The 17,597-nt window shown below is 38.4% G+C and overlaps 4 protein-coding genes and 1 non-coding gene across 6 annotated transcripts; all 5 read right to left on the reverse strand.

Moving 5' to 3' along the window:
* Positions 1–656: 656 nt before the first annotated feature.
* Positions 657–4,559, reverse strand: LOC103965300 (heparan-alpha-glucosaminide N-acetyltransferase). 2 transcript variants are annotated; one of them, XM_009378337.3, is made up of 13 exons: positions 4,308–4,559; positions 4,094–4,231; positions 3,373–3,454; positions 2,792–2,868; positions 2,592–2,707; positions 2,381–2,498; positions 2,112–2,228; positions 1,910–2,001; positions 1,682–1,748; positions 1,521–1,602; positions 1,339–1,430; positions 1,099–1,242; positions 657–1,007 (listed from the first exon to the last, which is right to left on the reverse strand). In XM_009378337.3, exons 1-13 carry the CDS (start codon positions 4,437–4,439, stop codon positions 861–863), a joined length of 1,404 nt encoding a protein of 467 aa, XP_009376612.2. In that variant the 5' UTR covers positions 4,440–4,559; the 3' UTR covers positions 657–860. The 2 variants fall into 2 exon arrangements, with proteins under 2 accessions (XP_009376612.2, XP_048432603.1); XM_048576646.1 differs by having other exon boundaries at positions 2,112–2,224; positions 2,377–2,498; positions 4,308–4,558.
* Positions 4,560–5,294: 735 nt separating this feature from the next.
* Positions 5,295–6,809, reverse strand: LOC103965301 (SOSS complex subunit B homolog). Its single transcript, XM_009378338.3, has 2 exons — positions 6,651–6,809; positions 5,295–5,889 (listed from the first exon to the last, which is right to left on the reverse strand). The coding sequence occupies exon 2, from the start codon at positions 5,780–5,782 to the stop codon at positions 5,351–5,353; it is 432 nt and encodes a 143-aa protein (XP_009376613.2). The 5' UTR covers positions 5,783–5,889; positions 6,651–6,809; the 3' UTR covers positions 5,295–5,350.
* Positions 5,992–6,162, reverse strand: LOC125473949. The gene has a single exon (XR_007255688.1). It is a non-coding gene; the product is annotated as a small nucleolar RNA snoR127 (small nucleolar RNA).
* Positions 6,810–8,067: 1,258 nt separating the features above from the next.
* On the reverse strand, positions 8,068–12,019 carry LOC125473588 (F-actin-capping protein subunit alpha). The gene is made up of 10 exons (XM_048576650.1): positions 11,768–12,019; positions 11,528–11,643; positions 11,278–11,367; positions 10,673–10,737; positions 10,065–10,226; positions 9,754–9,832; positions 9,563–9,640; positions 8,809–8,883; positions 8,692–8,727; positions 8,068–8,492 (listed from the first exon to the last, which is right to left on the reverse strand). Exons 1-10 carry the CDS (start codon positions 11,871–11,873, stop codon positions 8,385–8,387), a joined length of 915 nt encoding a protein of 304 aa, XP_048432607.1. The 5' UTR covers positions 11,874–12,019; the 3' UTR covers positions 8,068–8,384.
* A 1,435-nt stretch (positions 12,020–13,454) lies between these two features.
* On the reverse strand, positions 13,455–17,531 carry LOC103965303 (tafazzin). The gene is made up of 7 exons (XM_048576653.1): positions 17,215–17,531; positions 16,659–16,777; positions 16,501–16,566; positions 16,169–16,366; positions 15,587–15,705; positions 15,301–15,406; positions 13,455–14,230 (listed from the first exon to the last, which is right to left on the reverse strand). Exons 1-7 carry the CDS (start codon positions 17,441–17,443, stop codon positions 13,679–13,681), a joined length of 1,389 nt encoding a protein of 462 aa, XP_048432610.1. The 5' UTR covers positions 17,444–17,531; the 3' UTR covers positions 13,455–13,678.
* Between the last annotated feature and the right edge of the window lie 66 nt (positions 17,532–17,597).

Raw genomic sequence — 17,597 nt, forward strand, 5'->3', positions numbered from 1 at the left:
ACTTATCCTCGTAACAAGATAGAAATAATATGATTTAAATTTATTTTTAGAGAAAATCGAATCTAAAACTTCTCAGTTACAAGTGAAGAAAAATATCACTAAATCGTAACAGTAGTTTAGTGATACAAACTAAATTTTGTCTTGAAGATTTGATGCCCCATCGGGGGATACCGACTGTGGTGAACATATTTCAAAAGAAAACTAATAAAAAGGGCTTGAAAACTGTGAGTTTTAACGATAAAAACAAAATAAAGGGTAAAGTGAATAGTACAATGATTGACTTTTTAGTGTAAAAATATGATTTTTCGTTAAAATGAATAGTACTGTGGATTTTTCGTTAAAACTCCTTATTTCAAATGCCAAACCTACTTTATCTTAGGCTCCACGCTCCAACGCCAATTAAGAACTTTAGTGTCACTTGATGTTCGATTTTGTTATTGTTTTTTTCCTTCAATACTAGCGATGTTCGGAGATAAGGGAATCATAATCGAACTTAAGATCTCGGGTGCAAGGAAAAATAAGCTCTTAATCTAGCTAGAAACTCTCTTGCATCAAAAGTGAGTGTAAAATGAAAATTTTGATGGGTGGTAAAAAGCTATAAGAAGAAAACGAAAAATCATGGGTGGTAAAAAACTATAACAAGTGAAATTGGAGGGTGAGGGGAATCAAACTTAGAACTTCTAAGATAAATACTGTTAACTACTTGAGTTACAATTTCCTCGTCAATAGGATGGCACTTATGTTTACAAGAAAATTTACAATTCAAGGGCCAATGCTATCCAATCATATGTACAAAATATTTCATGCTAAACTGCTAATTATTCGACCTTCCACACTTCTTCAGATACTAACAGAAGCATTCAAAGCTTCCAATATATGCCCAGCCGATGCAAAACGCCGGCGACAATGCCCCAAAACAAGATCTCCGCAAAGAGGACGTAGAGTAGAATGCCTACTCTCCTCGAATGCCAAACCCCGACGAAGACGTGCTTTTGAATCCAGTACACCTGCCATGCCGCAACTCAACACAGTTCAACACAAAAAACACGGCGATTGCAGGTAAAAATGAAGGTAAAAACATATGGTGCGCGAACATACAAGCGTGTTATGGGGGTCCTTGTAATACCACCCGTTAATGAATCCTGCGAGGATGCCTTCAGCTGCCATGACATAGACAAGCATAGCATTCATGCCGATCCATTCCAGCGGCAGGAACAGGTACCTTATGCTCCAGATATCAACCTGGCAGGAGACGATGTTAATCTTTCATTCAAAAATTTATAGCCTCATGAGAAAAAGGAAAGAACTATAAAGTCTACATGAGAAGAGTTAATATACCATAAGGTAGAAGGCTGAAAACACCAAGGCTGCCGCTCCCGATGTTATGCATACGTAGCTAAATGTGTACAGCTGTTTATTTGAAGGAATTGCTGCAATGGGAATAAAACATTAGAAAGAATAACTTACTGGTAAACACATCAATCGCTGTATAAACTTCTCCAGTTCGCCTCAGTTCTCACCATGACTGAAATGAAGAATAATTCCTAGGGCGAGGAGAGCACAGCCTGTCGGAACCCAATGCTTCAGTCTGGCTGGATGACCCTGTAACCCGGAAAGACAAGAAAAATGAGTTAGAGTCTTCCACATGCTAAGCACCGAATATACGAATCAGAGACCTAACCTGCATATGTATAAGCACATGTCCGAAATGCACTCCAATAATCGCGGAAAGAATTGCAGATATAGAGCTGCAGGTGGAAAGAAATCCACATAAAATTTCTAAAAAGTGCCTCAGAATTAACATCTATCGGATTATCTGGAAGCAGAGGCCTGATATTATCTCTTAAGTGTCCGAAACTAGTACAGGACCGAGTGGTTCAAATCCAACAAAGTCAAGGGTTATATACACCTTACAATTCCTTCAGGTTCAAAAGGAGCACGGCACCATGATGGGGCATCATTTCGGAATGGTCCTGCATATGGAGAATTCTCAGTGCAAGCCTGCAGAATTTCAAAGTCAAGAAGTTTAAACATTAAAACTGGCACTGATGTAAGCTCTTGATCAGAAAATCATATAAATGATCAATCAAGGAAAAGATTAAACTACATACTTTGGATCGTTTCCAAGCCGGACGCTGATACATGTGACTGATTCCCAACACTTCTCTGTCAATATATCCTACTGCATTACACGGAGGATCTAGTTTTCCTCTCACACCACAAGCTACCTAACGACAAAGAATATTCAAAGCAGAATATATTGTAATTTCATACTTTAGATCCCTACCACATCCAAATTTTCCAAATTCAACAATTCTCAATCAATTTTAGGAGATGTGCTTATTATCATTTAGAAAAAATTTGAGGATCAAGGGCTTACGGTGTAACTTTTCCCATAATCGGTTCTCTCTCTGTCCTGGACAGTAAATTGCCAATCAGGAACATATGCCCCATAAATCACAGCAAAGTAAATAACGAGAACACATGCAGCTACAAGCCTACAAATTTTGGAACGAAGAATTCTTCTGTCATCACTTTATTAAAAAAAAAAAAAAAACACACTTTATAGCATTATAGAAATATAGAATTACCAGTGCCAATAGTACAACTTGAATATGGAGAACGTGCCGGGTGCCATATCTTTGGTTTCTGCACCTCTCGATACAATTTCAATCAGTGCCACAACCAGATATGCAAGAGCAATTCTCTACAAGAAGCAACAAGAACTACTCAATGTTCAACGTACGTAATCAATATAAACCGCATAAAAGTGTATGATTACCAAAATTACCTGGAGAATACCGCACCACCTTATTTCTTTCACGTCGACACCATATGTTAGTTTGTCAGGAGCGTGTGAGTAACCTCCTTCACAACATATCAAAGTTATGTTTGTCATTGTCTACGTAAGAACAGAAAAGCAGGGTTTGCCACATTATCACGAAAGAGTTTTGGTAACTGTTCTCAGGATTTAACTTGTCAATGACCTTTGGGCCTACTTAAAACAGAAATAAGTTTTCAACAGTGCATCGACATGTTCTAGATTACTAAGCGCCACCTGAGCTAATATCTAAAGACTGTAGGCATCCAGTTCACCTCACGACAACAAAAGCAATTGACAGTTTCTCAAATCACCTGGTAATTTCAAGTCTGAAATAAAGTAATGCATCACACAGAAAGTATCATTCGATTAACAATGATACGAAAACCAAGGTTTTGATTGGCATTGAATTCCCTAACTAGTTATTTAAGTGTTTAAGCACATTATTGTAACGTTGCTTTCGCGCAAGGCTAGAAACTATACAGACAATGAAGTAAATAATGAACCCAACAAATAAAAAGACAACATATTTTCAAAGGAAGAACTCAAACCTTGTAATAGGAGACCCCAAAACAGTAGCTTCAGAGTTCTAAGAGTCACCTTCTTGACAGCCACAAATTGGTCCGGTATTCTCTATAAGAAAAACACGCTGTGTTATCATTTCCTACGATGCGATATTCTAAACTAGTCTAATATAGAAAAAAAGAGGGGGATTCAAACTAGGTGCAAGGGGTCGTCACACTGCCCTACGAGTGTTATGATCTAGTTGAATTCCGATTTGGGACTGCTCCTCGAAGAGCTTAACGCACAATCTGCCAAGTAAAAGCGCTTCTAACAGTATTTGGAAGGAAAACTTAAAGGCCTTATGAGTCATAAAAGCGTTTTATGAAGAAGCACACGTTGCTAGGTTGTGTGGAAGTGTTTTAAGATGGCTGAAAACGCTATTGATGAAAACTTTTCTGGAACCAATCTTTAGTAAAAATGCAAGTTAATTCTAAGAAAACACTTAATGGAAAAAGCACATAATTGGTGCATCTTGGAAGAAAGCACATAAATGGTGTTTTTTGGAACCTAAAAACATTTTCTCTAAAAGCCCTTTCATTTTCAAAAACTTCCGAACGAGCTCTAATTTAAATAAAAATTTCAATGTGTTCCTAATAAAAGTGCTTATACCAAAAGTGCTTATAAGCAGAAGTATTTCTTACAAAATTAGTCGACGAAACGGGCCTAATTAAAAGAAGAAAGTTACAAAGAAAGAAATGGAAAGCAAACCTTGAGAGAAAGAGGAATGGCCATGCCCACAATGAAGAGGAAGAAGGGCATCACAAAGTCTGCAAGATTGCAGCCGTTCCATGGCGCATGGCCAATCACTGGCCACTCTCCACCCGCATCGTCAACCAGAATCATCAACTACATCATTCAAGCACAAAGTAAAACAGTGAATCAAGTAAAAAGAGTAAAAAAATAGTGTGAATTAACTACCTACCGAGACGGTGAGGCCACGAAAGATGTCCAGGGAAGCGAGGCGCTTCGATTTGGATGCCTTGGGGTCGGAAACATCACGTTCCGACACGATTAGGCTCTGGTGGTGGCTCGTATCGGCTTTGATTTCTGCCATTTTTGTGGGTTCAAGTTCAACCGTCCTTGGTGATGAGCTGAGATAGTGATGACTGATGATTGCATGGAAAGTCGCGTGTGGGGCCGCCAGTTCTGACTAAGTGCTTAGGATATCCATGAACTGCATTTTGGCCCATAGGATTGAATCTTTTTTGCTTTCTTTTAAAAAAGAAAACGGATGGTAAGTAATGGTTATCTATTATTTTTGGGAGTCGAGAAGATTCAGAGAGATATTTTAACCTTCCTTGACCACAAGTCTGCCTTCCAGCTTAGTAGCGGATTTCGAACAGAGACCTCCAATTTTTAGTTTTAAGAAAGCCTCGTAATCCACTCTTTATCATTAGACCACCAGCTCGTGATTGATTAAATCATTGAGATGTGACAATATATTCCCCTGTGATTTTTTTTTTTTTTTTTTTTAACACCAGGTCGAGTGATTTTTCTATATATTCCAAGCACAAGCCGATACATTGCCTTATGTTTTGAGTACTCTAAAAATCTCTCTGAGAGCATAACTATGATTAATAAAAGAAAATTATTAGTCTATGTATTGTAATTTTTACATTTTTTTTATTTTTTCTGCATGTCGTGGACCATGTTTAGAATATTTACAAAATATTACGGAGAAACAAAAAAAAAAAAAAAAAAAAAAAAAAAATTTGGTTGCAATGGTATGACTGCAGAACCAAACCCAATCACTATACACAAATCCTCAAGCATTTCTCATCATCTGAACAAGGAGATCGTCGCCCACAACGCCTAAATTTCACTTCACACTACAAGTAAAAGAAATTAGCCCGCCCCTGCGTAGTTTTCTACTTCTAGCGCTGCACTTGGCAGAAAAAAACACATCAGCTCTAGACAATGTGACTACACTCACGGTTTTTCAATACACAACTACTTCTTCATGGATTAGTATTTGGGAGGAAATATACGAGAATGTGGGGAGATCACAGCCTCCTGAATGTACTTCTTGGAATTATTAGGGTCAGGAACCCAACGAATCTCACTCAAATTTGGGGTCTCAACATATGCCATCAGAAACTCCCCAACCTTCTCAATTTTGCCTCTCTTGCCTGCCCTGAGCAAAAGGTTGTTCCTGCAGTAAGAGAAGATGCCATTGCTCAACTGCACGATGTCACCGGGCTCGAAGGCGTCGCACTCGTTCCCCCACAGCTGGAAGTGAACCGCCGCAGTCTCGTCCGCCACTAGCGCCAGGCACGTCTTGTTTTGGGCTTGTGATGAGGTCGTAGTTGTAGTCTTGACGATGCCTTTGTCCAAAAGTATGAACCTTGTGTTTATGTTGTTCTGTGCTGCTGGCACTATGTCTTTCAGTGGCACCATCTCTCGAAGAATGCTCAATGCTTTTGAATCATCGATATATCAACGTCTGCCTCTTTTCACCAAGCAGATCCGATGGCTATGGTGATGGCAACGAGCTCTAGTTCAGACTGCAGTACCGCTACATACAGTTGTTTTAAATGCTTATGCAAAACGAAACTAAAAACAATTGAATGTGACACAATAAGAACCGATTATCAAGAGAGGAAAATTCCGGTCAGCAAGGAACCTTATCTCTACTGTATCATCAGATAGATACGCTTCTACAAAAGGCAAATTTCTAAAGCCTTGCCAAGTCCATAGAAGAGACTGGCAAAGCGCTTCGAAAAAATTGCCTCGTGGAGCACATCGACGTATGATTTGGCTAATTTGCATCATCCCAGAGAAAATTAGACACACACAAACGACATGAATTCAAACCAGAACACACACACATCGGGGGAGTTCGAATCAGATCAAACATAAAAGACGCATTCAAAGAAGATGCTGAGGGAAACATTTCATTGACAGACTGAATATGCTCGAGAACAAAATATTGATTGTAACTACAACGAATCAGTAGACAAGTATATTCCTTTTTTATTTTCTAGTTAGTTCGTCTATTCTATTTGTTTAAATTAGATTTTCCTCCTACATTTTCTCAGCAACCAAACATAGTAAAATTGAGAGATAGATCTTCACTTTACTAAGCAAATTATGGGCCTGCACAAATTTAAGCAGAGAAAATGGAAGCTGCAATCAAGCCAACAACAACTACAACACTATCAGAACAAATACAAAACAAAAATTCAAAATACAATACCAAAGTTTCAAAATTTCAGCGAGAAGAGAATCAAATTCAAAACCCTAACCCTAAAATTCAAATATATACCAGTTTCTACGCCGATAAGTAAGAAATTGCCCTGCAACCCAATCTTCTTCCATCACAATGTCTCGGAGAGAATAATCACAGCGAAAGTTTATTAACAAGAAAAACGTTGCGGCGAGCTATTGTTTCCAAGGCTCGCTAGTAAGTGATATAGATATTATAGACAACTAATTGCGCGGGATTTTGACCTAATCCTACTCTTGAATCATCACTCATTGGTAAGCACGGGCGGAGTGGGCCTAAAATCGAAGGGACCAGATGAGACCCGTTTGAAAATAAAACGCGACGAGTCTAACCATTTAAGGTCCGTTTGCCCACTCCTAGTCTTGTACCCAAAACTCCTTCAATTTTCTTCTTCTTATGTTTTTTTTTATGATTCTTAAGGGAAGTTCGACCCTTCTCAAGCGATCCAGACACCGCTCTATAGGAGCAACTCTACCGTCGCTTATTACCCTGAGGATAGGCAACCCAACCCGCTCCTCCCCTTCTCCAAAACACTCCAACTCACACGGGCAATTGGGCTCAAGGTGAGCTTGATGGAGAAGTCAGACAATAATCGCATGGCCTAACGCCCTACCTATGTGACCAAAGGTTGACGTCATCATGATGTCAGCCACAATTTAAATTATTACAAATTCTAATTTAAAAAAATCTATAAATCCCTAACCATGTTCTTCCATTTTACACCACATTTCAATATTTTTAAATACTTTGAACTAATCTTTTATTACTATCTGAAATTAAAAATAAAGCTATCTTTTATTATTTTATAAAATAAAAAATGCTAATATTTTAATACAAATTGTCTAAGCTATTCAGTTTAGAAGTGGAGATGCACTTAAGCCGTTACTATTCACGACAGTTACCGTTGATTTAAGGGATTTGAGTTGCCTATTGCCCAGATGACCTTACTACACTGGAAGTGCTCTAATAGAATGATAAGAAAATTTCAGATAAAGACATTTTAACCGTGACATTTGTAATGCACTTCTTATAAAGTATGAGACTCCTCAATGAGCTTTGATACACCTTGAAAACTCGTTAAGGACAACGCCACCCCACCCCATGCTAGTGTCATTCCATGTGAAAACTGCCCTATGAAGTTTTCCTCGTGCTTGAAAACTAGAGTACATCGGCATGGACATTCCATGTGAGAACAGCCCTACTTCGCATGTGGTCCAATATCTTAGTGAATAAAGTGTTAAGTTTCTAATGCATCTTAGATTCGAAACTCTCTCTCCCCCAAATTAGCTTGAATACAAATCAAATTATGCTAGATTTGTGATGTGGTTTGCACGGCTTTTGTCCGCTTTGGTTTTTCCTTTTCGGGTTGTTGCTTCAACAATCCTATTGGGTTTTTTGTACACATCTTTGATGTACTGTTGAAACAAACATAGTTGATTTGATAAAAGGAAGGCAATACACAAATTAAGCCACTCTTCATAACAATTACAAATACAAACTCCGCAACGTCCTCCGCATTGACAAGTTCATAACACAACGAGAAACAGCCACAACCCTTTTACTATACACAACATAAACAACAATTATATTACAGTGCACCAAAACTGAGGGAGAGAAGCTCCAATGGCGGAGACATGACTCAGAATGGAAACGAGCAAAAGGGAAGAATCATAGGTAGGCAAACCCTAAGTACGATTGGCATACTCAAGCTATGGGTCTATATGGGAAGAAACTCGCTCTCTTGGCTGAACATCTTCATTTGAAAAGGTGAACTCACTTTCCGATGCCAAGTTCTTTGGTGATGTCTCTCGTCAAGCTGAACTGCAAGGTATTCTGCCACGGAAATAGGGTGCGCGTAACTGGAAGCTTTCTTCGAAGATCCTGCATCACATCGATTAAGTTTTGAAGGTTAGTACTGACATCAATTACAAAGATGTTTTGGGGTAAGGTAATAGTAAAGAAACAATTTTTTTCTTCTGCAAATGTGTTTCATGTTCATAATGAACATATTATGTTCAAATATGCTGAACCGTGCAAATGTAATAAATTTAATTTCATTCTTGATGGAAGTTAATAGTACCTTGAAAGTGGTATCAGGCAAATTTGAATAAGATGCCTACAGAAGTAAATTTGTTAGTGAAGAGCTCAAAAAGTTAAAACATCGGCTATTAACTAGAGAAATTGGTGTATTTTGAACCTCAAGAGATGTTAGGTACTCGGTCTCGTGTTGACGAATAATGTTGCTAATGGCAATTGCACTATCTTCAGAGGACTGCAACAAATAAGAATCATAGGAAATGTTAAGTTGTGAAAATAAAAGTTCAAACAGCCACAGGACATGTTTTATCATTAATGTATCAGAAGCATGACATGGGAACTCATAAGATCACCGAGCCTTTATCAATGCTTAAGTATTTGTATGAATAATATCAAATTCAACTATAGCCCTTCTGTTTCTACACACAAAAAGTGTCAGATGATTCATAACACGCCGAAAAGACTACGAAACTGTTGTGATTAATACCCTTTCTATAAAAATTGAAGTACAAAGTTATACTAAAAGCAATACATTAAAACCTCATTTGGTGGAGAGGATTGGATTAAAATGGATAACCCTCTAAATTCAATGTATTTTGAAAGCTGTGGCGGATGATTTTTCATTTTGAGGGGATTAGAAGAGATGGACATGAAGAAAACTTCTCCCATTGGAATGGATAACTTTTATTTATTGAGTAATCCATCTTCTACCTCCGAGTTCACCACAAATTTTTTATTTCTTCTTTCAACATACCTTAAAAATAGTGGCTTCTCCATTTTATATTAATCCTCTACACCAAACGAGCCTTAGGGTTCTAACTAAGGGAAGGTACAATGACCTTGTATAATAGATCACCAAAAGCAATACAAAAATAAAAATGACAATAACCAGAGAGAGATATCGTAACATCAACCTGAAAAATTGTTGTATCTTTGCATTCATGTTTTGCATCTAACTGCACATTGCCCTCCTCAAAATAGTGGGCACCTACCTGAAAGAAGGAGAAGAATAGAAGAGCATGGATGAGAAACGGTTCCTTCTTGGTTAGGTGCTTAAGCTATGAACTCAATGCTCCATACTGAAAGCCAAATACATATGAAATACCTGCAGTTTGCCTTTTAATTCCAGCATTTGTATTTCATCTTTGAACTCAATGCTCCATACAGAACGCCAACTACCATTACTACGCGGCATGACAAATAAACTTATATCAGAAGATTCCCACATAAAAAGAGGCAAGAAAAGGAAAATCAACATTCTCTTCTTTCATGAAACTAAGAAAGGACCTGGTATAATAACAAGACAGATTTTTTTAGTAGTTTATAGACTATATATACATCTGTTCCAACTGAAATACAAATGTTAAAGAGAAATAAACAAGCTCGCGGGTAGGGAATAGCACTAATTTCACATACCAGAAATTTTGTGGGCTGTGTCTAGCAGCTGAAATCACCACTACAAGCTCAAAGTCAAATCCAGGGCCCTCCATATCTTTACCATTGCCACAGTACACTGAGCAGACTCCTTTCGGATAAGCTTCACCAACATATTTAAGTATTTCTGCATCCAGAGCACACCTGAAAGGAAAGAATATTAACTTATGCACAAGCCCACCAAACTCCCACAGACACAAGCACACCAATGTACGCATGCACACACGACTGACATGAAAACAGCTGTGGTTCTATTTGTGTGTTGCTTCCACAAGCTTCCAATAATTTTTATATTTGTTTCCTTCTTCAACGAGCATGTTACGAAGATAACAGGACGAGAAGTAACACATATATTGCATAGTTCTCTCTAGGCCATTATGGAACTCTCAAATATTAACTTTCTTTGGTAAAAGTATTACTGGTTTGGTAACTCAATATTAACAAAGTAGTAGTTCCTACAGGATTAATGTGAAACTATTCCCATGCCAAATACTTGGAATAAGCACATAAATATAAGCAGCGCACTTAAAACCCCTAATATGAAGCCAAATATCAACATGTGTAAAGTTTCACAGAAAATAAAAGCATACCGGAATTCCTCAACATAAGCGGATGGAAGTTCCTCATCCAGTGCAGGTCTCACCTCTGTACAAACCTGAACCAATTTTAGCACATTTTAATGAAATAATTGGTAATAATTTAAATGAAAAGGTAATAAAGGGTGACAAACAAGGAGAATAACGGGCACACATGTCATATCACACATGCATGGACAAAGTCCAGATGGTGAATGACTCAGGAAAATAGGATGTAATTACAAACAAGAGTAACGAAAGATACACGAAAAGCTTTTATATTAGCCGTATGAATAAATGCACTCATGTGCTTGCCCATCAATTCTCTCAAAAATGTCATAACGGAACAAATGCATGGATGCTTGATTTCTATCATCAGGAGCAAGGTTCATGCTTTACTAATACTTAATTACCATTATCCAAGCAAAGGGTTTGTAGCTCATCTTCTCAAGAGCAGTCACCCTTGCACCCAAGATCCCCAGTTCGATTCCCCCCTCCCCCACTATCGCTTATATAAAAAACTACCAGTATCCTAAATTTTAAATATGAGAAACTATATTCTTCACCCCCATTTTCGGTATCATCGGATTTGTGTATTGGAAGAAAAATGAAACACTTGCCTGTTTAATGTGGTCAACTACAGCAACTTGAGCTGTCCTGGGATCAATGAACTCGGTCTCACCGAGCTCACCATACGATGTAACTATAACCTGCTCTCACAAACAGAAACAAAACCCCATACATTTTCAGATTCTGGAACCAAAAATACATCAACAAGGCAATAAAAGTTTGCAAATTTCACAAATTGGGAACTCGAAAATCCATCGAAATGCCGATATTTCATTCGAAAAAGGAAAAAGGAAAACTTACGTCGCCGATTCGGCCCGGCATTTCGATGGAAATCAAGTGGGATTTGTTGTACAGTGGGAAGGCCTCTGACGCAGCCTCCCCGTACAAAACGTCGTCGTTGATTACCGCCTTCACATCTGCCAACCCAGAAGAGAAAATCAAATACAGAATGCGTTTCGCATGATCGATCGAAATTTGAAATTTTACGAAATTAAATAAAAATTAGAGAAAAATGTGAACTTTTGGGGTGAAAGGTGAGACCTTTGGCGACGAATTGGATTTCTCCGGGGGGAGAGTTGAGGAGGAACCACTTTGCTATCTCCTTCTTCTGCTTCTCGCTTAGCTCTGCTTCTTCTTCGTCCGCCATTTTTCTCTGTTTTCCCAGTCTCTCTCTCCCCTCTCTATCTCTCTCTTCTGAGATTTGATGGGAAATGAACCGGTGTACTGTAAGATTCAGGGGGCAGAGAAAGGAAGAGAGAAACGTGATTCCCTGCGGAGCACGAAGAACCTGATCAATCTTGTCCGTTTATTTTAGCGGCGCCTACCGAAATAAACGTCCAAGATTTGTTGTGATTGAAACGCGTCACATAGAAGAGCTGCCTTTGAGGTGTGATCCGTAAAGGGTCACTTGTGGGACTTTGGGAGATGTGTGACCCTGGTGACTCTGATGATGAGCCTGTGAATTGAAGCGAGAAAACGATATTATCTACATTAAAGATGAAATAAGTGGATTAAGTTTTATAATGAGATAGTAATAACTTCGTTCAAATTCATTTTTAACGAGAATTGAACCTAAGATCTTTTACTTATAACTAAAAAAAAATACTATTACATCTTAGTACTAAGTGGCGATGAATTTATGAATTGTGAACCGAAATGATTTTGAGCGGTGGGGATGGCTTTGTAACCACTAAAACCTATTGGGTTCAATGATTGATATGATCTGATCCGTTCGATCATTAGACCTTTATGAAGATAACTGGATGAACGACTCTAATGATTGCTTCCACCGTCACTATGGTAATCTCTCAAACTAATAACTCTGATGTTAAAGAAAATTTTTCATACGTAATGCGTTATTGGTCCAAGATGTAAGCGCTTGTAAGTCTTGGATAATGATGTTAGATTTCATTTCTTGTTCGACAGATCATAGTCTAAGTATCAATAATTTTAGAGAACTTTAACAAAAAAAAGCTCTTAGTATTATTTACTTTAATGAAAAATCTTAATTTTACACTAAAAAGTCAATCATGATACTATTCATTTTACCTTTTATTTTATCGTTTATCGTTTTCAAATCATTTTTATTAATTTTCCTATAATTTTAACAATGTGGGTGACATGTCAATGATAGATACTGAGTTGTTAGACATGCCTCGTCCAATACACCATTAAATGGCTTGTCTGGAAATTGTTTTAAATTGGCTCAAAATAGTTTTGATAAAAAAATGTTTTTTAAAACCATTTCTTAATAAAAACTAGAACACGGGCACACATCAAAAGTGTGAGAAATTTTTTTATTTTTATTTTTGAAGTAGAATAAGAGAGGAATAGAGTGATAAAGAATGGAGGAGTGGGAATTTTTATTTTTTTTTAATTAGAGATATGTTAAGATTACATGTAGATAAGGTTTTGAAAAAAAAAAAAGCAAAATTTGGTACCCCATATTTCTTATTCATGTTCTATTTTAATTAGATGATTAAACTGGTAATTTCATAGAATTTTGGTTAAGAATGAGTGTTTTATTAATTAGTAGAGATATAAATGAATTCTGAAAACACACTTAATTCAAGTACTTCCTGCAATAAGCCAAAGTGCTTTTGAACCCCACAAACGTATTTTTCAACTGCTTTAGTCATTCTTTTCCCAAAAACAAAAACAAGTGCTTTTAGTTATTATAAAAGCACTTTCAAACAAGTTAAATAAAATAAGGAGGTGCACTGCCATCTGCTAGAATCTCTCACTTTAACTGAAATGAAACCATACATATAAACAAAACGTTCTAAAAACACACCACTAGTAGGAACTTTAACCATTTTGGTACTGAAAACGTTCTAAACCAAAGCTTGATACTTGAAAACAAACGGAAAATTTTCAACCAAAATTTCAGTTCTTTTATGATGAACACCAAAATTTTAATTTACATAAGCCTGTGCTAGATTTATGTTAGAACTAATTCCATTGTGGTAATAAATTGGCCTCCAAGTATCGTCTCCATGCTTTCAACGGACCAACCCCGCTACCGCTCGGAGAGGTTTCTTGGACTCTACGGTTCATAAATATGCCTCTAGCTGCGAAACCCATAAACTCACTCTGGTCCATGAAACTACGCATCCGTGATGCAAAGCCACCTTCACGAGAGAAACCCACTCTGTAACTCCAATCAGCAGGCCGGGGTTCTTGTGTATGGGGAGGAGCAGCTAGTTGGATCTCAGTTTCTTGCAGCGGTGAACCATCATCTTCGGAAGGTGTAAGGATCCCCATTCCGAATAATTCCCAATCAACATGCTGCAAAATCACTGCAGCTCGGTCTGTGTTCTGCGCAGGAAGATTTTGTGACCGAGTTACTTGAGCTAATTTGTCGACCTGAACTTTCAGTTCGCTTAGTCTATGACCAATCCTTGAAGATACAGCATCGTACAGCTTTCCTCTTGATACATGCTTAGCTCCTTCAGAATTCAACAAATCATCAAAGTAGATTGGATCGCCAATAACCACCGTCACCTACATTGTCCAATTATATGTGAAAACAGTAAGCTGGACATTATATAAACTACATATTTATAGAACCCTGTTTGTCAACCAAAACCCTATGAAATTACAATTCTAACCCTCTAATCAAAACAAAACAGGATTACAAATTATGGACAACTTAGTAATTACATAAACACAAATTTTACTGTTTTTTATATGAACCTCACACCTATGTAACAATAACAGCCCCTATTTTAAAATTAAAAATTAAACCCCCTGGATGGAGAACTCGGTGTTTCATGGATTTTCGTGGTTGGGTAGATTTTTTATGGGAATGAGATAGAGATCGGAAGAGACATGTGGTGGTGATGAGTTGAGGGCGTGGTGCGGTTTCCATTGGCTATGATGCATGCTGGGTTCTGAGTTCAGTTTCGCAGAGGAGTTTTATTCTTTGGTAAAGGCACATGCGGAACTTAGGGATTTGGGATCGAGAAAGAAGGAAGGTTATTCAATTGGCCGAATCCAGAGAGAGATTTCATGCGAGGAGCTCGTGATGAGAGAGAGAGAGAGAGAGAGAGAGAGAGAGAGAGAGAGAGAGAGAGAGAGATTTGGTATGCAAGGCGAAATGGTGAAGCAGGTGAGAGAGAAGGAAAAAAATGAAATGGTTTGGGGCCAAGAAGGACGATATCGTATCAGGTTGCAAAAGTTTTTTTTTGTTTGTGTCAAAAATAAAAAATTGGCACACACATCAGGTACATGAGATTTGATAGAGGTAGACGTGGGGGGGCGGCGGGGCGGCGGTAGGAAGGCTTTTATAGTGAGACCACAAAGAATTTTTACACGCGAATCGCGTGTGCGACTTAGCTAGTGTATCATAAAAGAACAAAACATTGGATAAAGCGTGAAAGGCATCACGGACTGTAATGGTAAAAACAACAATCAAATCCTACAGCAGACAAGGCTACATACGAAGGTATATCTGCTCACTCATATGGTTGCTAAGTATCAAAGTATCTAGCTGGAAGGATTACACCCTATCGAACGGAAACTAAGCAGATCAACACTGAATATGTACTGATAATAGCAAGTATTGGACTTACCGTATTGCCTATCCTTGGGATGCTAGCACCAATAGGCATAATGTCCTGCATCCCGCTATGCACAAATGGAACAACCATGGGAATATTGTCGGCGTCAAGGACCAACCTGCCAAGTAAGAATATGCAATAGTTACCGCACAGTGTTCCAATGAAAATAACACTACATCCAATTACTGGTTTAATCAATGTGCCATAAGTTACTATCGAAGACTCTCTTTACCGAAAAGCTTACAGATAAAAGCATGGGAGCAATATATCTTTCAAGAAAGGAAGATCAGATCCTCACCTCCCGACACCTCTCTTGGAAGACCCCATGGTTTTTCCACCATCTCGAGAACGACTACCTTCTGGGAAGATGTGAACCCAACCACCTTGATTCAATTTTGAAATAGCCGCGTCCATTCCCTGAATCAATCAAACCATAAAGAAGAGAATGTGGCATGGTTATCACACTGTCATTCAAAAAGTAAAATAAAACATGACATAGAAGAACAAAAACCAAATCAAACATCACTAACTAAAATCTGCATATAGAGTAAATAGAACTGTATCCATCATTCTGCACCAGAATCATTCAGTTAAGCGCCAATTAATTATAAGACAAATTGATAGCTTTTAGCCCTTCCATAGACCCAAGGTACATATGAAATGTTCAAAACAAATAAGGAAAGAGCATCGTATCTTTTGATTTATCATACTAAAAGACCCATTTCTAGAAACATATGAAAAGAAGAAGATAAAAATCAAAGCACTACTTATATGCTGCGGAGGTTTGGTTTTATTTGCAATCATACGTGTCATGACAGCACTAGTACTAACAAACTACCCAACACTTTCAACAAACTTATTGACATAATTAAAAGAATACCTTTTGATAAATCCCATCACCACGTGAAACTGGCAGGACTTTGACAGATCGAAAAAATGCTGAAGTTACAGGATTTGCAAAACAACGATCAGACGCGCAAAGTGTCCACCTCAAGTTCTGAGCATCCAGAAGAACATGTCGAGGAACCAACGCAGAGAGAACAAGCGGATCATCCATAGAAGCAACATGATTGCTGACCTGAAATGAGAATTAAAAAAGTAGCCATAATTACCAATGGGAAGACAGAAATAGCGAAGGAGCAAATGGTACTGATGCCAATCAATTCATATGCATTAAGTTTTAGACCCGTAAATAGGATGCTGGGGCGTTACCGTTATAAGAGGCTTGCCTTTGGGTCTGCGTAGTACGGCATCATGTAATTTTTCTACACCATACACCTATGACACCCGAAAACCCACATTATTCTTGCAGCCCTCAAAATACAAAATAAAAAAATAAAAAACACATAATACCCCACAATCTCACCTACCTGAACCTGATTCAATCCATTCATAAACACGTGACAAACACTGCCAATGACCGGAACAGCCACAGCTTGAAGCATGCGTAGAAGGATTGATTCTTCTTCAGCATTGAATTCCTTGCCCACTGCAGGCACCACAATACAAAAAATCGCCCTTTTACTACTGTCCTCACCCGCCGCAAACTCTTACTTGGGTAGATTACAAAAGCGCAAACTAATCAAATACTCCTAAAAACATTTGCAAATTCTTCAAGCTCAAAGATTTTCACTTCACTAATGGAATCGTAGCGAAATGCAAGCCTATACCGATAGGAACCCGAAATTGTCCTCAAGATGCAACTTTTAAATTCGTGCTAATTCGAACAATGATCAGTCTTGCCTCCTATGCTAGTTAGCTAACTGATTTTTAACAGTAAGACACAAGGTTTTACTACACAAAGTTAGGAAATTGAAATTCCTCAACAGAAACAAATCAATCAAAATTTGCAATCCATCGGAAACGAAAAACACAATAAAAAGACAATGAATTCAATTTAATTGAAGGAAGGAGGGAGGAAAGGACCTCGTTTGCGGTAGAAGGCGGTGGAAGAAGGGAGGGAATCACGGCGGAAGTCGCGAAAGCGCTCGAGCCAGTGCTGCAATGTGGAGGAGAAGTAACCGTCGTTGGAAAAAATGGGGTGGTGCCGGAGGCGGCGATCCACCTCCACCCTGAACCGCTGCCTGAGCCGCAGCTGCACCGACAGGGCCTTGCTCTTCCATAGATCGCCACGCTCAACCCTCGCAGCAGCCATTACAATTGAATCAGAAATCGAAGAGAGAGTGGAGAGAAACGGAGGTTCGAGAAAATTCAAGAGAGAGAGAGAGAGAGTAGCTAAGCGCGAGTATAGAGAGTGGTGGGGTCACGTTCGTTGTGCCGGGCCCGGGGTGCCTAAACTATTCATGTTA

The sequence above is a fragment of a genome, unplaced genomic scaffold (assembly GCF_019419815.1).
Source record: "Pyrus x bretschneideri cultivar Hongxiangsu unplaced genomic scaffold, Pyrus_bretschneideri_v1 Contig11, whole genome shotgun sequence".
Classification (NCBI taxonomy): Eukaryota; Viridiplantae; Streptophyta; class Magnoliopsida; order Rosales; family Rosaceae; genus Pyrus; species Pyrus x bretschneideri.